General features: G+C 36.4%; 2 protein-coding genes and 1 long non-coding RNA gene across 5 annotated transcripts in view; 1 reads left to right on the top strand and 2 right to left on the bottom strand.

The window, feature by feature from the left end:
• LOC147840700 (uncharacterized) overlaps positions 1-21,976 on the bottom strand; it is a 199,008-nt gene that overhangs the window by 40,110 nt on the left and 136,922 nt on the right. The window lies entirely within an intron of this gene.
• Positions 1,540-21,976, top strand: part of LOC100334612 (NACHT, LRR and PYD domains-containing protein 3) — a 130,131-nt gene continuing 109,694 nt past the window's right edge. For both annotated transcript variants that reach the window (XM_087284616.1, XM_087284615.1), the window contains exon 1: positions 1,540-1,698. The gene's annotated coding sequence lies outside the window, so the exon portion shown is untranslated. The remainder of the gene's footprint in view (positions 1,699-21,976) is intronic.
• The window catches only part of clstn2b (calsyntenin 2b), a 111,148-nt gene continuing 90,796 nt past the window's right edge, over positions 1,625-21,976 (bottom strand). The window contains exons 12-18 of one of the 2 annotated variants that reach the window (XR_015509895.1): positions 13,718-13,920; positions 10,970-11,137; positions 10,745-10,887; positions 10,544-10,661; positions 8,805-8,986; positions 4,130-5,384; positions 1,625-1,948 (exon numbers count right to left, since the gene is read on the bottom strand). Coding sequence is in view for 1 of the 2 variants with exons in the window: in XM_087284620.1 (XP_087140746.1) it covers positions 5,217-5,384; positions 8,805-8,986; positions 10,544-10,661; positions 10,745-10,887; positions 10,970-11,137; positions 13,718-13,920 (982 nt within the window). In the remaining variant the exon portion in view is untranslated. Of the gene's footprint in view, positions 1,949-3,473; positions 5,385-8,804; positions 8,987-10,543; positions 10,662-10,744; positions 10,888-10,969; positions 11,138-13,717; positions 13,921-21,976 lie in introns of those variants that run through there. The other variant, XM_087284620.1, reaches the window with a different exon arrangement.

Raw genomic sequence — 21,976 nt, 5'->3', positions numbered from 1 at the left:
TACATTTTCAAATATATGTAGCATGTACACATAACACATTTGATTCTTCTGTGTACCACTAGTGGTACTTGTACACTCTAAAAACACCTTGAGTTATTTATTTAACCCAATGGTTGAGTTAAACATATTTGGTGCCTTGTTGGGTTATTTTTAACCTTTTGTTAGGTTATTTATTGATAACTCAACCAATTAAGTTAAAAATTTGGTGCTTTGTTGGGTTACAAAAAACAAGTTACAGTATATTCACCACAGATGAGCTATTCCAATCAGAAAGCGCATGCTAATTAAATTTAAATGCTACTGAAGTAATTAATTATAAATTATTTAATTTAACAAAATGGGATTTAGCAATCAGTTTAAAATTAACAGCATTGACAGTCATTTCTACTCTCTGTAGTTTGACTCAAATCTAAGAGCAAATGATATCTTCCCTTCTCTAAAATATTCAGGCATCTAAATAAAAGTTTAGCTAAACACCCTGGTTGAGCTAACAAGTATAAAACCCTGTATGTATTGTGGGGTTTAAAAGGGTTAGTTCACCCAAAAATGATAATGTACTCACCATTTACTCACCCTCACGTGGCAAATACTATGGACGTCAATGTTGGTCAATGGTTAACGTAATCATATAACATAACTTATTGGTTTTCGGCCTTTAATATAGTAGATTAATATAGATCACAGAATTGTCATTTGTTAAGTGAACTATCCATTTTAGAGCGTTCACTACAAAATATTTTAGCTTATTATTATTATTGTTATTAAATATTTTTTTTATTTTATTTTATTTTTTATTGTGTTTTAGCAATACAAACATTAATCGTAACAATGGATGACATCAAGTACAACAATAAATAAATAAATACATAAATAAATAAATAAATAAATAAAATAAAAGAATCTGAGTACAGAGGCAAATTATCAAATTAAACAATATTTACAAAGTCCTTATAAAATTTCAGTTTTAACACTTTTTTTGCTGTAAACATTTTGTAAAGTAGTAATTAAACAATTTAAGTCACAGAAAATTCTGCAGTTTAGGTAATGATGAAGAAAATTTACATTTGTGAATATAATATTTAATAAATAAATCACCTATAAATTCTGTTATGTTTTTCATGAGAAAAGTAACAAATTATATCACACATGGAAAAGTCAATGCTAAACTAACATTTAGATGAAAAATAAACAGATAAATCAGACCAAAACATTGACATGTGGGCATTTGACAAAAAGATGATCAATTGATTTGATGCTTGAGGTACAGAAGACACAATTTGGGTTAGGATTACCGAATTTAGATACAATCTCATTTGTGGGGTAGATATTGTGTAACTCTTTTTTTAAATTTAATTTTTTAACTTTGTTGGGAACACACAATTTGTAAGGTAAGAGCCAAGTTTTTTTCCAATTAATTTTATCAAATATTTCTAGTACACACCTAGTAATCTGACGTATGACCGTATCTACGTGCTACATATAATTGACCACTGGATGGCGCTGTTGTATTGCCTATAGCGTCCACAACAGGTGCTCTTCGTTAGTGCTGCTAGCGACAGTTGGTTATAGTTTGTCGTACAGCAAACGTTTGACGCTTGTTAAAGAGCAATAATGAGACGGCTAATCTCTTAAAACTGTTTTTATTAACCAAGATACAGAAAGTGCGGCGATGACCACATGAAGGAGCAATCTGGGTCGGTAAGGTGAACAAATACACACATTCATTTGCACGTTATAACGAGTAACTTAAACCGTCATTTACGAAACACCTCGCACACAAACACACTGCAGTGTTACACAGAGAAAATGACTTTTAAAAGGTGCTGATGACATGTACAAGATTCACTAGTGCTGGGTAGTAGGCCACAATATAAAAACTATAGTAAATACGATAGTGTTTCTGAACAATATTGTTGTAAAGTGTATGCTGATGCTGTAGTATTCACTACTCTGTCAATAAATAATGTAGTATTAGCCGTAGTGAACAGATTAACTGTATATATATATATATATATATATATATATATATATATATATATATATATATATATATATATATATATATATATATATATTCATATTTATTACAGCAAAATATTATCTATCTATCAGATTACTGTAGTACAGTTCAAAAACACTGTAGTATTTACTATAAACAACTTGTATTTTTACATATGGGTTAAATTAATGAATTTAGCCCATATTAAATTAATGAATATTTATTACTTTTCATATTTAGAAAGAAGTTATTGTAGATCAATAACTACAACAACCCCCCCCCCCAATATTGACATTAATATTGACATCATTTCTACATACCTGAGGTATGATTTTTTATTTTTTTTTTACTTCAGTCTGTTAGTCTCGCTTGCATAACTTTCATGGATTTTCAATCCTTCTTTGCATTGTATAACCAATAGTTTTTTAGATGTTAATTGCCTATAAACAGTCATTCATTCATTTTCCTTCAGCTTAGTCTCTTTATTCATCAGGGGTCGCCACAGCGGAATGAACCGCCAACTTTTACATAATATTTTTTATGCAGCAGATACCCTTCCAGCTGCAACCCATTACTGGGAAACCCATACACTCATTCACACACATACACTACAGACAATCTAGCTTATTCAATTCACCTTTAGTGCATGTGTTTAGACTGGAGAAAATCGAAGCAGCCGGAGGAAACACACACAAACACGGGAAGAACATGCAAACTCTACACTGAAATGCCAACTGACCAAGCTGAGGCTCAAACCAGTGATTTTCTTGCTTTGAAGCGACAGCGCTACCCACTGCGTCACCCCCTTTAAATAATTTTTAAATAATATGTAATTTACATATAGCTATAGCACTGGCTTGATTTACAGTAGGTATGTTAAATAAATATGTTTTATTATATGTCAATGTAAAGTTAATGCTGTTAAAAATAAAGAATAGCAAGATTGTCATAGTAATTTTTAAAGAAAGCTTAACTTGTACCACTCTTGATCAATGTTTGGACAACTGAATGCTAAATGGATCCAATGACTATTTTTCTAAATTAATATGCAAAAGAGTATTGTATGCAATTGACCAGCTTCAAAATCAGCCTAAAATGTTTTGTTTGGAATTGGTATCGGCCTTAACAAATCTTAGCTGTGCCAGCCTAATTTTAAGAATGATATGGTACATAATAATGCAATCTTTGTGTGATGTGTCTTTTTTACTGTTGATCATCTGTTGACACCATTAACCCTTTACATAGGCCTGTGTGAAAAGTACAGAAGGCAAAAACTAAGCTAAGCTAAGCTAAACTTTTTATTTTTATTTATTTATTTATTTATTTTTACTGCAACTGATGATCAACAGTTAAATGGCAAATTTGACCTCTACCCAACAGGGAAAACCAAAAGCAATCAAAACTGCATAATAATATGGTGTCATGAAATTGCAATAAAAATGTCACTATAATGGAAGTCAATTTGCCCAAAGTGTATTGTTGAATTACTATTATTTATTTTTTTTCAAATTTCAAAACTTTTCCCCAAATTATGTGTCAAAATTTGATTTGTCACCAAAAATTATTTCATTTCATTACGAGACAGTGTGGCTAGGGGTGTAACAAATCACAGTTAATCCATGATTCGTATGGATCACAACCCATGGTTTGGGACACATGACCTGCGGAATAATACATTTTTCAAAAGCTTGCAGATTAAGCCTAAATTTGTAACGATTGCAGAGAGTTCGCCTCTTGTGTCATTCAGATCACATGTATGAAAGCATATAGGCTTTCCTGTAAAATATAACGACGATGAAAGAATTTGAGGTTGGTTATTCGGGATGTGGTGGGTTTCTTAGGTTATTAAAGGTGTTTTCTATCACTACTTGTTTAGCCTGCATTAATGCATTCAGTGTAAGCCGAGTAAGCTAAGTGTAAGATCGGGATCTCAACACCCACGCAACATAAATTATAAATCGCTGCATTCAAATTTGCGTTTGAAAAACAAAAATCAAGAAAGAGATTCAGTTTTTAGTCTTTCGAGTTAGTTATGAACGGTCAAATAACACAGAAGTACTGGAATAATAGTTTATATTTAAGATAAAACCACTGGTGTTTATGGTAAAGATTAAAATCACTGTCATATGCTCAAAAAATGTAAGTTGTAGGCAGCAATTATATTATTTAACCAATAGGTTAAATCAGCTATCAAAAATATGCACTAAATAATTCTTCAAAAATAATGATCCATCAAGCAATGAAACATGAAGGTTTATAAGTGTATGACTGAATTATTTATTAAAAATGAGACTAAAAATAATATATAATACTAATAAAGTATGGATTTTACAAATAATAATGTTAGATTTCAAAATTTAGCATCATCAGCAATAGTAGTAGTAACAGTGATTTTTTTTCACAGAATATTTTATTTTTATTTAGCTGATTATTTCTTTATTTTATTTGTAATAAAATTACAGCTTTTAAATTCTGTTTGTTGAAACCAAAAGTTTCCCGCAGTGCTGTTTTTGTAATAAATGGAATGCAAATGACATTTGTCTCCTCCCCTTTTTGGCTGATCCGAAAAATAGTCCGATCCGTGACTAAAAAACCATAATGTGATCCGAACTGTGAGATTTGTGATCCGTACATCACTAGTTGTGGAAAATTGACCCACAAAATCACCCTAGAGTGGATAAAAACATCCCCAACAGCACAAAAATTAAAAAAATGTGTAATGTAGATTACCTACAACAATTATGCATTGTAATCAGTAACAACACAGTTTTTTTTACAGTTATCTACCCAGCACTGAATGAATCATGTCAAAAAGTGTTCTCATTACAGCTAAAATTCAGGACGTTAATGTTAGCATGATCATTTCCCATCCAATGAGATCCACCGTAGAGGCCTCAAAAAAAAAAAAGAAGAAACTCTCTTTTATCAAAAGCCCGAACCGGCGGCTGCTTTTATGAGCGTTCAGAGTTTCACCGCTGCTTCAGTCTCCTGCTTTGTTATTGTCCTCCAGCGGTAGAGACGGAGCGTAAAGGGATCAGACGGGATGTTTTTTTTATTATTAGTTTGTCATCATCTCACACTGAAACAGTACCACGAAGGATCAGAGCCGCGTAGAGTCTTTTCTGAGGATGTCTGTGTGTGTGTATGTGTGTGTTTGCTTGTAAACTTGTATTGCAGGACGCTGTAATGCTACAGGTAGAGAGCATTGTGATGTTTTTCAGCAGTGTAATGTTGCTTTCCCCCATTGCTGCTTGGTTTGTCGATGTGTAAAAGGTGTGTCTGTTTCCTCCTCATCGCTGTCGGATTCAGTGCTAGAGATAGCGCAGTCTTCTTCATCCTCCTCCTCCTCTGTAACTTCTTCTGCTGACTGAAGCTCCTGACAATTCTAGAATGAACCAACATAGATGTGAAATATTCCAGTTCATTGCATTTTATTTGTTTATGCCTGTTTATGTAATTGAAATTAAAGGGATAGTTTACCAAAAATGAGAATTTAATATCACTATAATGTAATAATACTCTTAAACGGTCACGAAACACTAAAACACATTTTTTGAGGTGTTGACAGTCATATATGTGCCCCACGCTGCTAAAAACACTAATAGGACACCTATATTTCACAAAAAAATTTGAAAATTGGTTGTTTTTGTGTTATTTAGAGCTAATTTGTTCTAGCGGTTTGAAAAGAAATTTTGAAGCTATGTCAAGGCGATTAGATCCTTGTGTAAATTCCAGTGTGGAGACTGGATGTCTCTACCGGCCGGTAAAAATCCTTGAAATCTAGATCTTTAAAAAAAAAAAAGACCCGGTTCCAGTTGTTGTTGATTGTCCTCTCTCTACAGATTTGGTAAGTGTGTGATTAGTGTTCTTTGTTTATTCAGAGGTGAAGTTAGTTAGTATAGTCAGCAGTACTCTTTTAATTTTAAAGACAGACCTTAGTCAAAATGATTTAGTTAGTAAAGGCTTGTCCACACAGAGACATTTTTTGCCCGCGTTTTCTGCTGACATTTAACGCGTTGTGACTAAATAAAGGGTGTCAATGTGATCGTGCACACCAACGTGCAAAATGGCAGGCCCAAAAGCATCATTTAAAAAAAAAAAAAGCCTCATTCTCGTTTTTTTTATTAGACGCGCCGCGGTAAAACCTTTTCCACCAATCAGGTTGGTACTTTAGTTCACGTGCACGGAGTTGCTGAAGTTAAAGTAAACAGCACTTGGAGGCGCTCAAGCGCAAAACTGTCAATGCGAGTGCACATTGAAGAAGATGCCCAGAGGCGATATGAACGTTTAGCTGCTTTATTGCTCTTGTGAACAATAATAATTTCTTCATCACTAAAGTTGGAGCTGCTACTTGAACCATCTTTGCTTGTTCGAGTCACCAGAAACTTTTTAACAACAAGCGTATGAACTTCCTCTTTTCCTCTTCTTCTATGTTACAAGTGGGTGTCGGAAGCTTAAAGTTGTGTAGCAGCATCTAACGTCAAGGAGTGATTTTGCATACTCTTCTGCTTGATGCCAGTAAAAATCGCTTGGGTTTGAATGTGGAAAACGTCTTGTAAAAGCGTCCCGGTGTGTAGGAGCCTTAAGTTTACAGTATGTTCAATACAATACAATAATATGGACTGAAAGATCCTCTGGAAATGCTGCTCTCCGAATGTAAACACCGTAAACTATTACCGTCATGTAGGATTTGTACCGCATTTGGGGGGGCATGCATGAAATGTTCCTGAATGAAAGTGAAACTGCCAAACTGCAGTTAAACTTGACAAATTAAGAATGAAACCCCCAAAATTACTTGAAACTCGAGAGGAAATGTGGATAGCATAGTGACACAATGATGTTAATCGAATTATGTGCTATAACAGGTAAGGCGCGATCATGAAAGGAACATTTAAAAAGCAACTTATGTAAACACCCTAATCAAGGCAAATAATTTGATGAGATACGGAAAATGTGCAGACCTGGGGCCTCATGTACTAAGACTTGCGTGTAAATCATACTAAAACATTGCGTACGCACAAAGCTGTAAATGTGCGTACGCAGAAAAAAATTCAGATGTATGAAACACTGCGTACGCCGAATCTCACGCATATTCTTTTGTACATCTGAATGAACGTGAAACTGAGCGCAACATGCACGAGCACAAAACCCCTCCCTGCCTCCTCCCCCGTATGAATATGCAAATGACTCTACTTTGGCAAAACCCAACGAAAAAGCAAAGGCAAAAGGAAGCTAGAAGAGAAACTTTGAACAGAATGTGAATTGGAGGTGCTGCTTTCGGAGGTAGACCGGAGAAAAGCGGTGTTATTTGCAAGTTTGTCCTCCGGAATTAACAACAAAAGAAAAAAATAGAGTGGGAGAGTTTAGCTGATGCGGTTAACACAGTTGGGTCTGAACATCGCACTGTGTGAATTAGAAAAGAAATAGTGTGATTTATAGGTGTAAACTGTTGCAGTACCCTTAACAGTCTCAGTGGCGCAGCTCGTAAGACGCATGTCAACATGTTTTGACACGTTCGAGCATGAACTCTGTTCGATTCCAGCGTCTTATGAACTCTTTCTTCTTTTTTCCCCCCGCTACATATCAGATTTTGCCAACTATTTATCAAGAGAAAGACAAGTAGGAATCATCAATAAGTTTGTGCATCATATTTTATTTGCACATTTATTGAATGGAAATGTTTCTGATTCACGCATGCAAATTCATCTTCAGATAGTGTCTTTATAGCAATGTGCGCGCAGTAGATAGCTCAGATTACATTGGGAAAACAGGCGACTGTTGAATGTTTGGCTGTTGAATGTTTGGCTGGTCAACTGTATGGTATGGAAACCTTATATACCTGCTAGATGAACCCGTCTCATACAGATGCCATTGCAAGGCTCAGACACTTTGTAGAGAAGAATTTAACACAACTGCCTCTAGGAGTCGCTAATGGAAATAAAACAGACACGCACAAAAAATGTGCGTACGCCAGCCATAAAGCTGCCGTGGAGCTGCGCACATTCCCACGTTCAGTTCATCGTTAGTAAATCCAAACGTGAGCGATTCTGAGCGTGAAACCTGGCGTACAAAGTTTGTGCGTACGCAGCGTTGATACATGAGGCCCCTGGTGTTCTTCCAGGAACGTGGTTTAGAAACACTGCATTAGTTAATGTATTTACTGACATGAATTAAGTATGAACAATCAGAAGAGTGATAGATTTATTAACATTTACTATAACATCATTTTTTTTTTTTACTTTTTAATGTAAACTAATTAACTCATGTTAACAAAGATGCTTCATACATAGTGTAAGATATGTATTGCTAGTCGTTTATGCTAGTAAATGCATTAACTGATGCACCATTCATTTATTCTGACCAGAAAATTTGTCTCAATTACACAATTCTTAATTGAGATTGGGAAGAAATGCTCCAAAAACCTTTACCTTTATAAAACAAAATAAATATTAACATTTTACTCAAATCCATGGATAAAACAGTCCATTTAAATAAAGAGAAACTGAGATTTGTCCAAATAAGATATATCCTAGGATGTCTTAATTGTTTCCATGAATGTGACTCTAGTACATTTGTTTTCTAGAAACAACCGAGTTTAAACAAGCTCCAGCTCATTGTGCGACTGCAGTTCTGTCCTGTCAGCTGTAAAAAGAAGTTTGTGTTTTCATAGAGACTCGTGTGTGTGTGTGTGTGTGTGTGTGTGTGTGTGTGTGTGCTCTGACAGTTTGACAGGTGTCAACATCTTGGCAGCTTCTTTACATGATTGTGTGTTGTGTTGGCTGGTTTTGTGGCTGGTTTGTCGTACCTGCAGTGGGTTGACAGTGATGGAGAGAGAAGAGCCTTCACAGTCCACTTGTTCCTCTGCCAATGTGTGTGTTTGGATGCTGTCTTTGTTTTGTGTTTGGTTGAGCTGGTAAACGCCCAGCAGAACCACCAGCAGGGCGGCGATGCACACCACAACCACTGATGTAGAAACAGCAGGCACAACTAGAGAAGATGACAATAAATGCATCAAATTAGGAGGCACAGAGTAGATGCCAAGTTATGAGCTTTCTGTGTATATTGTCAAGTTTGATTTTATTATTGTTACTTTTAGAATTTTAAAGTGGCTCTGTATCCGAACAACATGCAATTTGGCTGTCGGCACCAAACATGACATGCCTCTCAACAAAATGGCAAAGGCTTTTAATCTAATTTCTACATATTAAAAGTCTTTAACGTTATTAATAGGCTACTGAGTGACTGATGTTGATTTGAGCTGAATCACAGTTCTGACTTTAATTTTCAAACTGTCTGCTAGGTATTTTAATTTCAAAATCTGAGGTGAACTATCTGCTGCTGCTCTCAGTATGGCAATAATTTAAAAACATTTAGGGTAGAGCTGCACGATTCTGGCTAAAATGTGAATTGTTCATTTTTTTTTTTGCTTAAAATCAAGATCACGATTTTCTTATGATACTTTAGATGTAATTAATTCTCAAATTCTCAAACGTATCATCACCTTAGAATTATACGGTTCTATCTGGCTTCTGAATGATTTTGAGATATTGAGCTTCAAAGTTTTTGCAATCCTATAGCAAACAGTATGTGTGTAACATTATTTTTTTTTAAGTCTTGAAATGTAAACAACTTTTTCTTTATCTTATATGTTTGGTGATTGTTTGTACTGTGTTGATGGATGAGATGTCTGTCTGTTTTTATGTTCTGCAGAGCAGGAACCTGCTGAAAAACAGCATTCATGCTGAGTCAGGCCCGATTATCTTTTAATCTTTTCCTGTTTAAAAATTATAAATAAATAAATAAATAAATAATAAATAACTTATAAAAAAACAACCCACAATGTAAATGGCTGGCTCGCATGGTTCAGGATTGGTAGAGCTATGCATCGATGAATTTGCTCTTTAGTGTCTGAACTCTCAGTAATGATTTTAAATCACACTGAACTGAGCTAAACTGAACTGAACTTAAACACTAAAAACTGAACTACACTGTTCCGGTTACTATGACCATTTATGTGAAGCTGCTTTGACACAATCAGCATTGTAAAAGCTCTATACAAATAAAGGTGAATTGAATGTAAATAAGTTGTCATTTAATAAGAATATGTCAATAACTCAATTTTGACAAAAATGTCAGATAGAAGCTTATCATTCTAAAGTGACGATATGGTAAAACAAAACTAATAATATTAGGCCTATGTGTAGGTCTACTGTTGCTTAAAATGCTAAATTTTGTACAGTCATTATGGTGGACTTGAACAGACTTTTAATGTCTTGTTTGTTAATTTACAGTAAAATGATGACATCTGAATAGAACTACTTCTAATTAAAGTGGGATTATTATTTTTTAATTATTTTTTATTATTAAAGTGGGATTATTATGTTTGAGACATGTACTTGGCCTGGAAATAGCAAAACAAACATTTGCGCCGCACCAATATTAATATCAATATTAATAAACAAAATTACTATCATGTTATTTAATAACTGCCTTATTTCAAAACACAACATTCGTTCGCATACATTCTGGTTGACCTTGACTCACCTAAGTTGAAGTAGTTGTTAGACTCCATGACTGTACGATGAGTAATTTGCATAGATTTGGGTGGGGTCATCAAATGATTGACATGTTCTCTGGCCTCCTCACTGTGAAGGATGTTGACCTTGTGAACAGTGAGGGAGATCATATCAAAGCTGAGGCTTGATTAGGGTGACTACAACAATAATCTCTACATTTGTTTCTCACCTGTAATGTGTACTGATCGCTAGTGTATCGTCCGTTGAGTTCTGAACAGGTGAGTCTGAAGGTGCGGACTGAATCGACAGCATGACGGCTCTGATATCGCACCTGTCTGATCACCTCAGTGTAGTGAGAAATAGAGTCCACACCTACAACAGATGTCGATGAAGACAGAGCTGAGGAGTTTGTATTGAGGAAAATTTGAGAAGGAAATTGAGTTTTTGATCGTACCATATATGGACATGCCGGTGCTGGAGTTGGCGTATTCCAGGTGTTTTCCCAATAAGGCACTGTGATGCAGTTCCAGACTCTCTAGCCCCGCCCTTAACTCCTCCCCCAATACCAAGATGTCACAGTAATCTAGATTATGAGCAGTTTCCTTTGCACTTGACCTGTGATCTGCACACACACAATAATGAAACGAGTTGTTATTAGGTGTTTGACAGACATTTTCTTTAGTTATAAGTCATTATTATTTACATTTTTAAAGCAAGTTTGGCTGTTGATTTATGATTATTGTTTATGATTGGCATTTTTGAGTGCCTAAAATTTCATCATGACTTTAGAAATTGACTTTGAAAGTGCACATTTTATATTAAATTATAGTATTATTGTAAAATAATTTGTGCAAGTGTAACATTGTGAAAATTGTAAAAGTCAATGCAGGCTCATTGGAAATGCATCTTTCAGTCTACATTTTTTTGTTTGTGAAAATTTTAAAACATCAAATACAAATTATGTCTAACTGCAGGTTATAGTTCAAATTAACACTAGGAGACAGAATGACCCTAACAAATAATGTTCCTTTACACAATAATGATATTTATATTATAAACGGGCACTACGACTACATAGATTTACCTGGGTTTTTTGTGGAACTGTGCTTTACTAGACTCCAACCTGATCAATTTGCATCAAGTAAAACATGGTATAAAGTGAGCTACCATGCAAACTAACCATATAGAGATGAGTGTCGCAAACATGTAAAGTATTTGATTATTAATCATAGACACCCTTAAGTGGTTTTGTAGTATTTATTTCGATGATATTGGCGAATAAAGGAATATTTTTGCACACCACTAAATAAATACCACAAAATAACTTAAGAGTGTCTATGGTTTGTTTTGTTTGGAAATACATTTCTTATGCTCGCCAAGGCCACATTTAACTGACCAAAAATTATGTAATAATAATAAAAAGAAGAAGAAAATGTAAAATATTCTTCAGCAGTCATATTAATAGGCTAGTTTGCAGTTCATTGAACATTATGAATTACAAACTCATCGGCCACTTTATTAGGTATGCCTTTATTAGGTAATTCAAATGATCACTCGTACAACCGAGGTATGCAGAAGAGCATCTCTGAACACACAACACTTTGATTCTTGGGGTGGATGGGCTACAGCAGCAGAAGACCACACCGGATGCCACTCCTGTCAGCCAAGAACAGGAAACTGAGGCTACAATTCACACAGGTTCACCAAAATTGGACATGAGAAGATTAGAAAAACGTTGTCTGATCTGATGAGTCTCCATTTCTGCTACGACATTTAGATGGTAGGTTCAGCATGAAAGCATGGATCCATCCTGCCTTGTATTAAGGTTTAGGCTGCTGGTGGTGGTATAATGGTGTTGGGGATATTTTCTTGACACACTTTGGGCCCATTAGTACCAATTGAGCATCAAGTCAACAGCACAGCCTGACCTGAGTATTGTTGCTGACCACGTCCATCTCTTTATAACCACAGTGTACCCATCTGATGGCTGCTTCCAGCAGGATAACGCACCATGTCATAAAGCGTAAATCATCTGAGATTGGTTTCTTGAACATGACAGTGAGTTCACTGTACTCAAATGGCCTCCACAGTCACCAGATTCTCAATCTAATAGAGCACCTTTGGGATGTGGTGGAACGGGAGATTCGCATCATGCACATGCAGCCGACAAATCTGCAACTGCGTTATGCCATCATGTCAATATGGACCAAAATATCTGAGGAATATTTTCAGTGCCTTGTTGAATCTGTCACAAAGGATAAAAGTGTGTCCAACCCGGGACTAGTAAGGTGTACCTAATAAAGTGGCCGGTGAGTGTAATCAGTGCTTCATGTTTGTTTGTTTTTTTTTTTTTTGGAAACCATGATGCATTTATTTTAGGAAGTTTTAATAGAAGATTTAAAAAAAACATGTTTATTTAAAAAATAAATCTTTTATTTTAAAAAATGAAATTCTTTTGTAATTTAATTATTTACTATAACTTTGAATTAATGTTATGCATTTTTGGTTAGTAAAAATATCTTTAAAACTGAACTGTTGCATATATCTACTTATTTCATTTAAGAAGAGCAAGAAAAATGTAGTTTTCTGTGAGGACAGTGGACTTGGGGTGTTTGAGATTTTCCAGAGGCTCACGTCTTGTGTTCAGTGTGGAAGTGCAGCGAGCATCTGCCTTTTATGATTTATTAACATGTTTGTTTTTGCATTTACTGTTGTTCTGTTGTTTGCCACCAAAACAGCGTGACACCTGCGCAGTTTGTCAGTGAATAATGTGCTCAGCGCTGCGTTCGGGGACTTCGTTTGTGGGCTGTTTTCATCAAGAATGTTTCTGCTGCAGAAATAGTTCACCCAAAGAGGAAAAATCTGTCATCATTTACTCGCCCTCGTGTCATTGACTGACTATCTTTTGTGCAGCACTGAAGGTAAAGTTTAGCAGTTCTGCTCCTGGCCATAGGATGGATCCTGTCAAGCTCCAAAAAATGATGATAAAGCACCAAAAAAGTGCAACCTGTGCTCTACATTCCTAGTTTTATTTCATTTTATTTGCTGTAAATGATGCCCTGTCAAATCTCATACTGATACACAATGCGGCTGGTCAATATGTAAAATGTAGAACAGTGTGTAAATTAAATTTAAGCTTGAGTTAATTGTACATTGTGAGAAAAAAAGCAGACATTTCTAGAAATGTGGCTTTTTTTTGTACCCATGTTTGTCACTTTGTCCCTTTTGGTAACCGTGCTGATGATATGCAAATCTCTGAACAGCGATAGGCCGAGGGCAAGGTCGTAGGCGGGGATTGTGAGATGCTCCGCCCCAGTGATTGTGATGCGTGCTTCACTGGGCTGCATTACCATGACAACCACCTCAATGTCAGGGACAGAAATACACACATCCTCTCCAAAACACCTGCAGAGATCACAAACAACAACAACACTCGCTTTCAGTTTGGTGGGTTATTTCTGACACACACATATTGTTTAGAGTTATTGAAACAAATGGAAATATTTTAATATTGCTGATGACTTTAGTGCAAGAGAGTATATAATAAAAATATGTGTTGGTCCCACTTTATATTAAGTGTCCTTAACTACTATGTACTTCCATCAAAAAATAAATACAATACTGTGTTTATAATGTATTTGAAAACACTTGTGGTGCTTTTGAGTTGGGATAGAGGTTGGGTTATGAACAGGTTTGGTGGTATAGGTAGGTTTAAGGGAGGGTTAAGGTGTAAGGCAGGGGTCATCAAACTTGTTCCTGGAGAGCCGGTGCCCTGCAGATTTTAGCTCCAACCCTAATCAAACACACCTGAACAAGCTAATCAAGGTCTTACTAGGTATACTTGAAATTGGATTGGTTACCAATGGTGTAAGGGATGGTCAACAGTGTATTTACAAATGTAATTACAAAAGTTAATTACAGATGTAATTACATACGGGTATTTAATCAAGCATAAGTACACAGTAAATACATGTATTTACACAATAAGTACAAACAATAAATTCCTGTGTAAGTACTTATTAGTTAAGGCCACTTAATATAAAGTGGGACCTATGTGCTTGCTGCCCAAGACCGGTTGCTCGATTAAGCTAAGCAGAGCTGAGCCTGGTCAGTATCTGGATTGGAGACCATGTGGGAGAACTAGATTCAGACCCCCTAGTTTTTCACAGTTCCATAATCGCTGAATCCAATGCAATATCAATAAAATCGCAATCTTAATTTAGAGAGCCCCTAATATGGGTGACCTTCCATGTAGTGTGTAACACAGCTCTAAGTGAAGTGGAATATCCAGCTTAATTTTGAAAGTGGACAGTTTTTAAAACTATTGATTCATCTAAAAAAAAGAAAGTCGAATCATAGTGGTTCGAATGAATCGTCTTCTTAACGAGTCTTTAGGCGTTTCGGTGTGACGTGGCTATGAAACATACAGTATGCCCCACAGTACGTGTCAGCCTGCCACAAACTCGGACTTTTTTTTTGTATTTGGCGGCTGTTGGGATCATTGTGGGATTTTTACCTAAAATATATTGTCATTTTACCGAATTTGATAATGCCATATTTAGATAAATAAATTGGAATTTTGGGAAATATTCAACTCTAACGTGGGGGTAGTGATCAAAGTGAAGTAGGAAATGTTCTTCTGTTTCCACCTCTCTCGGTGAATAGAATGAACAGTCTCAGTTCCCGGGGTCTCCATTTCTGTCGTTGGCTCCTGCTCTCTCTACAACCAGACAGTAGCCCCTTTCACACATACAGACCTTTCCGGAAAATTACCAGCAATTTTCCTGGAAAGGTGTGTATGTGTGAACAGGCCCTTTTTGAAAATACCGGTAAATTCGTTCTGGCTATTTTCCGGAAAGAGAAGTTGTAACATTACCGGTAATTTGCCGGAATGCTGCGCTGTGTGAATGCAGAAGGAAGATTGCCGGAAAGAGAGCGCATCCACGTCTAGAACGTGCTGACGTGAGACACCTGCTTTAGCCAATCAGAACAGACACATTCACGTGCGCGCCGTTTATGAGAATAAAAGCCTTTGAATATTTTTCCAGACACCTTTAGCTGCTAGATGTTAGTCAGATAACGTTTCTATGTTCCTTCTTAATGCTAACTGTGTAAATAATTATCGATAAAATGTTTATGATAATTCGTTGTTTGTTTACCCTCAAGCTTTGCGTGTGCCAGTGAGCGCCCATAGCGCCAGCACACACACATATCATGAACATCTCGACATGCGAAAGTGTTTCTCTATGTTTTCATTGGAGTTGTACTCAATACTGATCCATCCGAAGAGTCTGTAATGTAGTCAAATGTTTACAAACACAAGCGCAGACGTTTAGAGGTCATTTCTGGTTAATGATGTCAGAATTTACCGGCATTTTGCGATGGATGTGTGAATGCTCTTTTCCGGAAAAAATTCTGTAACGTCCTCGCCTGTATGAACAGCGCTTTTTTGAATTTACCGGTAAAGTCGTTCCGGAAATTTTCTGGATATTTACCGGTATCACTGTGTGAAAGCGGCTATTGATCACTCAATCTATCATCTTTTACACAGTTATCATTATATCACATTTTTATTGTACACGATAATGCACTGCCCTATATAAATTATACCTACAAAGGACTTTCTTGAAGAAACCCATGAATCTTAAATGGAATTTGTTTTGCTAAGAATTTGCTTGCCATTAAGTTTTATTTTTACTTCAGGGCTGCTGTTTCACTTGACATTTTCAAAAGTGCCATAAAGTTAATTTGAAAACCCGCATGCATTCATTCAGAGGTGAAGACGTCTCCACTTGGATATAAATGATAAGCAGCATTAGACGGTGATTTTCAGAGTGTAAACAAATGATTTTGGAGCCGTTCCTGACTCATTACAGAGACTGCAGTGGCTGATAACTTCACACAAAGAGCAAAAACTGCACCCGCGGTGAATTAATAACACTTCGGCTTTCTTGAATCTCGCCGTAATTGGACTTAATAGGCTTAAAAGCAAAACACAAACACCGCTCGCTAGAATTAATTTGCAACTCCAGCGTCAGGAAGCAGGAAGTCCATTATCCGCAAATGAACGCAGATCCGCCCCTCTTTAATTAAACGCGTCGTTCTTAATCCCGCCGCAAACAAACACTCGCATTCATCAGCACACCGGAAATGAATAGAGGAAACCATCTGTGACTGAAGCTTTAGATATGCTGAGGATGAAGAGATTAATTGGTGCTTGACTGAAACAGCTGTTTGCTGCAGGATACTGTATGCTTAAATCTATTTTATAAGTGGTTTAGACACAGTTGTGTGGCAGCAGTCTGTGACTATATCCAGTGTCTGATAGTAAAAAATCATTCATTTTAATTTTTATTATCACACTTCATAAAAATAGTGTGCAGAAATGTAGACTTTGAAATTGACATTTTCCTTTTGTACACATCATCAGAGGGGGAAAGCCAGGCCCGGATTGGCTAATCGGGAGGACCGGGGGAATTCCCGCTGGGCCGGTCCGTTTTTGGCCACAAGGGCCGGTGTCCCTAGCTTTAGAATGTTGTTCTCAGCAGTCACACTTTTTAAATGTATTAATTTATTTACTTGACCACAGCCTTTTTATTCATTATTTTACCGCAGCTCTACTCTTTTTTTTATCTTTTTTCTCGCAGCTCAGTGGAGAGCACTTTAGTTTACGACGCGGCAGACCCGGGTTCGATCCTCGTCTGAGTAATTTTTTTTTTTTTCATTTTTATTGTTAAGACATATAAGACTGTTAGGGTTGTTGAACATTTGAAGTTCTAAAGCAGATGTTTTCTCAAAAAAAGACGTGATAGTGTCATTAGAAACTGATTTGGAAATGACCTTATTTTAATATAGTCAGTCTGAACTGAGGTGGGCCGGTCTGAGGCTTAAAACTCCAGGGCTGGAAAGGAGTCCCACTCCGGCCCTGGGGAAAGCCCCGCCCACTAGTGTCCATCTGTCTTTCATAAACATAGGTTGTTAGTCTTGTTTTTGAATCTGCCACTATGGCTGCATTTTTTTATTGTGTTTTTGACAAAAGGTACAGTACATTACAGGTATTCAATAGCCCCTTTCACACATACAGACCATTCCGGAAAATTGCCGGAAATTTTCCGGAAAGGTTGTATGTGTGAACAGGTCCTTTTTGAAAATACCGGTAAATTCGTTCTGGCTATTTTCCGGAAAGAGAAGTTGTAACATTACCGGCAATTTGCTGGAATGCTGCGCTGTGTGAATGCAGAAGGAAGATTGCCGTAATAAGCGCGTGCACGTCTAGAACGTGCTGACGTGAGACGTCTGCTTTAGCCAATCACAACAGTCAGACGCATTTACGCCCGCGCGGTTTGTGAGAATAAAAGCCTTTGAATATTTTTCCAGACACATTTAGCTGCTAGAAGTTAGTCAGATCACGTTTATATGTTCTTCTTAATGCCAACTGTGTAAATCATCATCGATGAGATGCTTATGATAAGCCGTTGTTTGTTTACCTTCAAGCTTTGCGTGTGCCTGTGAAACAGCCTGTGAGCGCCTGCACACGCACATATCGAAAGTGATCCTGCGAAAGTCGTTCACAATATTGATCATCCACAGAGTTTGTAATTTAGTCAAATGTTTACAAATACAAGCGCAGCCGTTTAAAGCTCATTTGTGGTGAATGATGTCAGTATTTACCGGTATTTTGGAATGGATGTGTGAATACTCTTTTCCGGAAAATTTCCGTAACGTCCTCGCCTGTGTGAACAGCGGTTTTTTGAATATACCGGTAAAGTCGTTCCGGAAATTTTCCAGATATTTACTGGTATAACTGTGTGAAAGGGGCTAATGACAGGTATTTTCGTTTTTTTTTTTTTTGAACCATACATTCATTTGAAACAGACAAATGAACATAATAAAAATTAATATAAAAAGGAAATGCATTAAATAAAAAATATATATTAATAATAATAAGAAATAATAATAATAAAAATGAGAATAAAATAAAAATAAATTGACAAAAAAATTAATAAATAAATAAATAAAAGGGTGTTGTTGGGAATTTATGGTTGGAGGAGTACATTAGTCTCAATATGAATTATTAGAGGGTCCCATGTTTTGAAAAATGTTTTGGTTGATCCTCTGAGAAAATATTTTATTTTTTCTGTTTTCAAAAATAGCATTACATCGCTAAGCCAAAGTGACAGTTTAGGTGGCATTGGTGATTTCCACTCCATAAGAATTCTTCTTCTGGCTATTAATGTTACAAAGGCAAAGGCGTTATCCATTTCTTTGGCTACATGGATGTCCTCATTTGCTACTCCAAAAAGAGCCATTTCCGGATTTGGTTGAATTCTTAAATTGAAGGCTGAGTTTAAGATCTCAAATATTGAAGACTAAAATCGTCTCAGTTTGTCACATGACCAGAACATATGGGTTAGGTCTGCCTTACATGAGTTGCAACGGTGTATATTGGGGTAGATTTTAGTTTGGTTTTGCTGTAGTGAATAAGGTGAAGAATTTTTATCTGAATCAGATTAAGACGTGCACATGATGAAGTCTTGTTTATAATTGTAACTGCTTTATCCCAAGTTTTTTCAGAAATATTAATTCTTAGTTCTTCTATCCATTCCATTTTAATCTTCTCTAGTGTTGTGTTACGGAATGTCATAATCAGGTTATACATTACTATGGCTGCATTTACACTGTAGACCTTGATGGTCAATTCAGATTTTGTGACTTTATCAAATTTTTTTTTTTTTGATGACCCGCTTGCAGCATCCTTTAAAAGTGTCTCGTATCTGATGTCTGCATTTACACTGCACACGGCAAAGGCACAATGACCAAGAAAAAAAGAACAGGTGCCTACCGACAGCAGAAAATAGTGCTGCGTTCACACCAGACGGGGAACACGCAAATAAATCCCTGTTTACGTTCAAATAGACACGTGAACATTTCGACTTACTCGCTTCATTTGCACATCAAATTTGCTTCAATCGTGCGTCAAATTCACTTCACAATAAATGTGGATATACCTCATGGGCAGGGATTCTCGGTGGCTCTAGTTTAATTGTTCTTGTTAAATGGCTAACATGGATTTTATTGAGAGAATAGCCGTCTTTAGCCCCTTTCACACATACAGACCTTTCCTGAAAATTGCAATTTTCCAGTAAAGGTCTGTATGTGTGAACAGGCCCTTTTTGAAAATACAGGTAAATTTGTTCTGGCTATTTTCCAGAAAGAGAAGTTGTAACATTACTGGTAATTTGCCAGAATGCTGCGCTGTGTGAATGCAGAAGGAAGATTGCCGGAAAGAGCATGTGCACGTCTAGATTGTGGTGACATGAGACGTCTACTTTAGCCAATCAAAACAGTCAGACGCATTCACTGCGCGGTTTATAAAAATAAAAGCCTTAGAATATTTTTCCAGACACATTTAGCTGCTAGATGTTTGTCAGATAACGTTTCTGTGCTCCTTCTTAATGCCAACTGTGTAATTAAATATCAATAAGATGCTTATGATAAGCCGTTGTTTGTTTACCTTCAAGCTCTTCTTCCAGTTGCTGGACGTGTTGCGTGTTCCAGTGAAGGAGTGAGCGCCAGCACACACACATATCATGTACATCTCGACATGTGAAAGTGTTTGTCTATATGTTTTCATCGAAGTTGTTCATGATACTGATAAATCCATAGAGTTTGTGATGTAGTCAAATGTTTACAATCACAAGCGCAGCTGTTTAGAGCTCATTTCTGGTTAATGGTATCAGAATTTACCGGTATTTTGTAATGGATGTGTGAATGGTCTTTTTCGAAAAAAATTTCATTACATCCTCGCCTGTGTGAACAGCGCTTTTTTTAATTTACCGCTAAAGTCATTCCAGAAATTTTCCGGATATTTACTGGTATTACTGTGTGAAACAGGCTTTATGAAGGCTGAAAAACAGCATCGATTCTTTTGGAGCCGTGTCTGAGTCAACTAGATCTTTCCAGGGGTGCACCAGCTCTGAGATTTCATCAACACCCCCAGAAACTATACCTGCATGATGGAAGCTTTCAGTGGTCTTTTTGACTGAGACGAGCCCAGTTTGATGAACTGTGGTCTGATGTCAGCAACAGGATGTCCCCTCAGGACACCAACAACAAACGCTATGTCATAATCCCTACAAGAGAAAGCTATTGATTGGTTAATTCGCGCGCGAATGTCCGCTATTCACACAGGGGCATCAGCGTCAACGATTCCCGTTTACTTTGACGACCCATTTACACAGGGGTATCAGCATCAATGATTCCCGTTTACTTTGACGACCCATTCACACAGGGGTATCAGCGTCAACGATTCCTGTTCACTTTGAATTCTTTCTTTCTTTCTTTCTTTCTTTCTTTCTTTCTTTCTTTCTTTCTTTCTATCTTTCTTTCTTTCTTTCTTTGGCTCATTTTGCTTTCTTTCTTTTGCTCATTTTGCTCCTTTCTTTCTTTTTATTGCTCATTTTGCTGTCTTTCTTTCTTTCTTTCTTTCTTTCTTTCTTTCTTTCTTTCTTTCTTTGGCTCATTTTGCTTTCTTTCTTTTGCTCATTTTGCTCCTTTCTTTCTTTCTTTTTATTGCTCATTTTGCTGTCTTTCTTTCTTTCTTTCTTTCTTTCTTTCTTTCTTTCTTTCTTTCTTTCTTTCTCCTTTATTTACATGAGCCACATCCGATCTATGCCACATGGGTAAAAAAAAAAAATTGGAATTGGGTCACTTGAACCATGCAGTGTAAATGCAGCCTATGCTGACACAGACATTTGTAGCTCCGCCTTTTTTTTGAAAAGCTCATTTGCATTTGAAGCAACAGTCATAAAAATGGCACAATTAGGATCAAAGCCTAAAAGGGTCCGTTTCAAAGAGTTATAAAACATTGTGTGAAGTTTCAGCTCAAAATACTACACAAATACACTCCAGGGACTCCAGACTTATTTTACATCTTGTAAAAAGGGGCATGATAGGTCTTTAAGCCACAGTGTGATGTGACTTACTGTTTCAGAATCGGTGGCTACTGAATCATGACCAAACAAACGTGCTGTATGGCGTCTTTAGCTCTATTTGAATGTTAATTGTAATCCGAATGCTTGCATGGATTTTCCCTGATGAAACGGCAGTTGAGTTGAATAATGAAGGATGGGATTCTGGCGTTCAGTAAACCTGGATGTTTGCCTCACATCTGTTTAGGTACAGGAGCAGATTCCAGCATGGCTTTAAGTGAGACTTTATTGTTCAGTGTTGAATATTTATGCATGCTTTTTGTTGATCCTGTTTTGTTACATTTTAGATTGCATTAACATATTTAGATTATAATTTTTTTAGGTGTTTAAAATGTAATATTTTTACAGTAAATGTGACATTTAGCACATGTAATGTTGGAAATTATGCATGTAGGACTGGGTGATTAATTTAATTTGTTTTAGGATTATGAAGATCATAATTTATCTTTGCAATTATATTTAGTCATAAA

The sequence above is a fragment of the Danio rerio genome, chromosome 15 (genome assembly GCF_052040795.2).
Source record: "Danio rerio strain M-AB ecotype USA chromosome 15, GRCz13ab, whole genome shotgun sequence".
In the NCBI taxonomy this organism is placed as follows: domain Eukaryota; kingdom Metazoa; phylum Chordata; class Actinopteri; order Cypriniformes; family Danionidae; genus Danio; species Danio rerio.
This window is presented reverse-complemented; position numbering and strand designations above follow the sequence as displayed.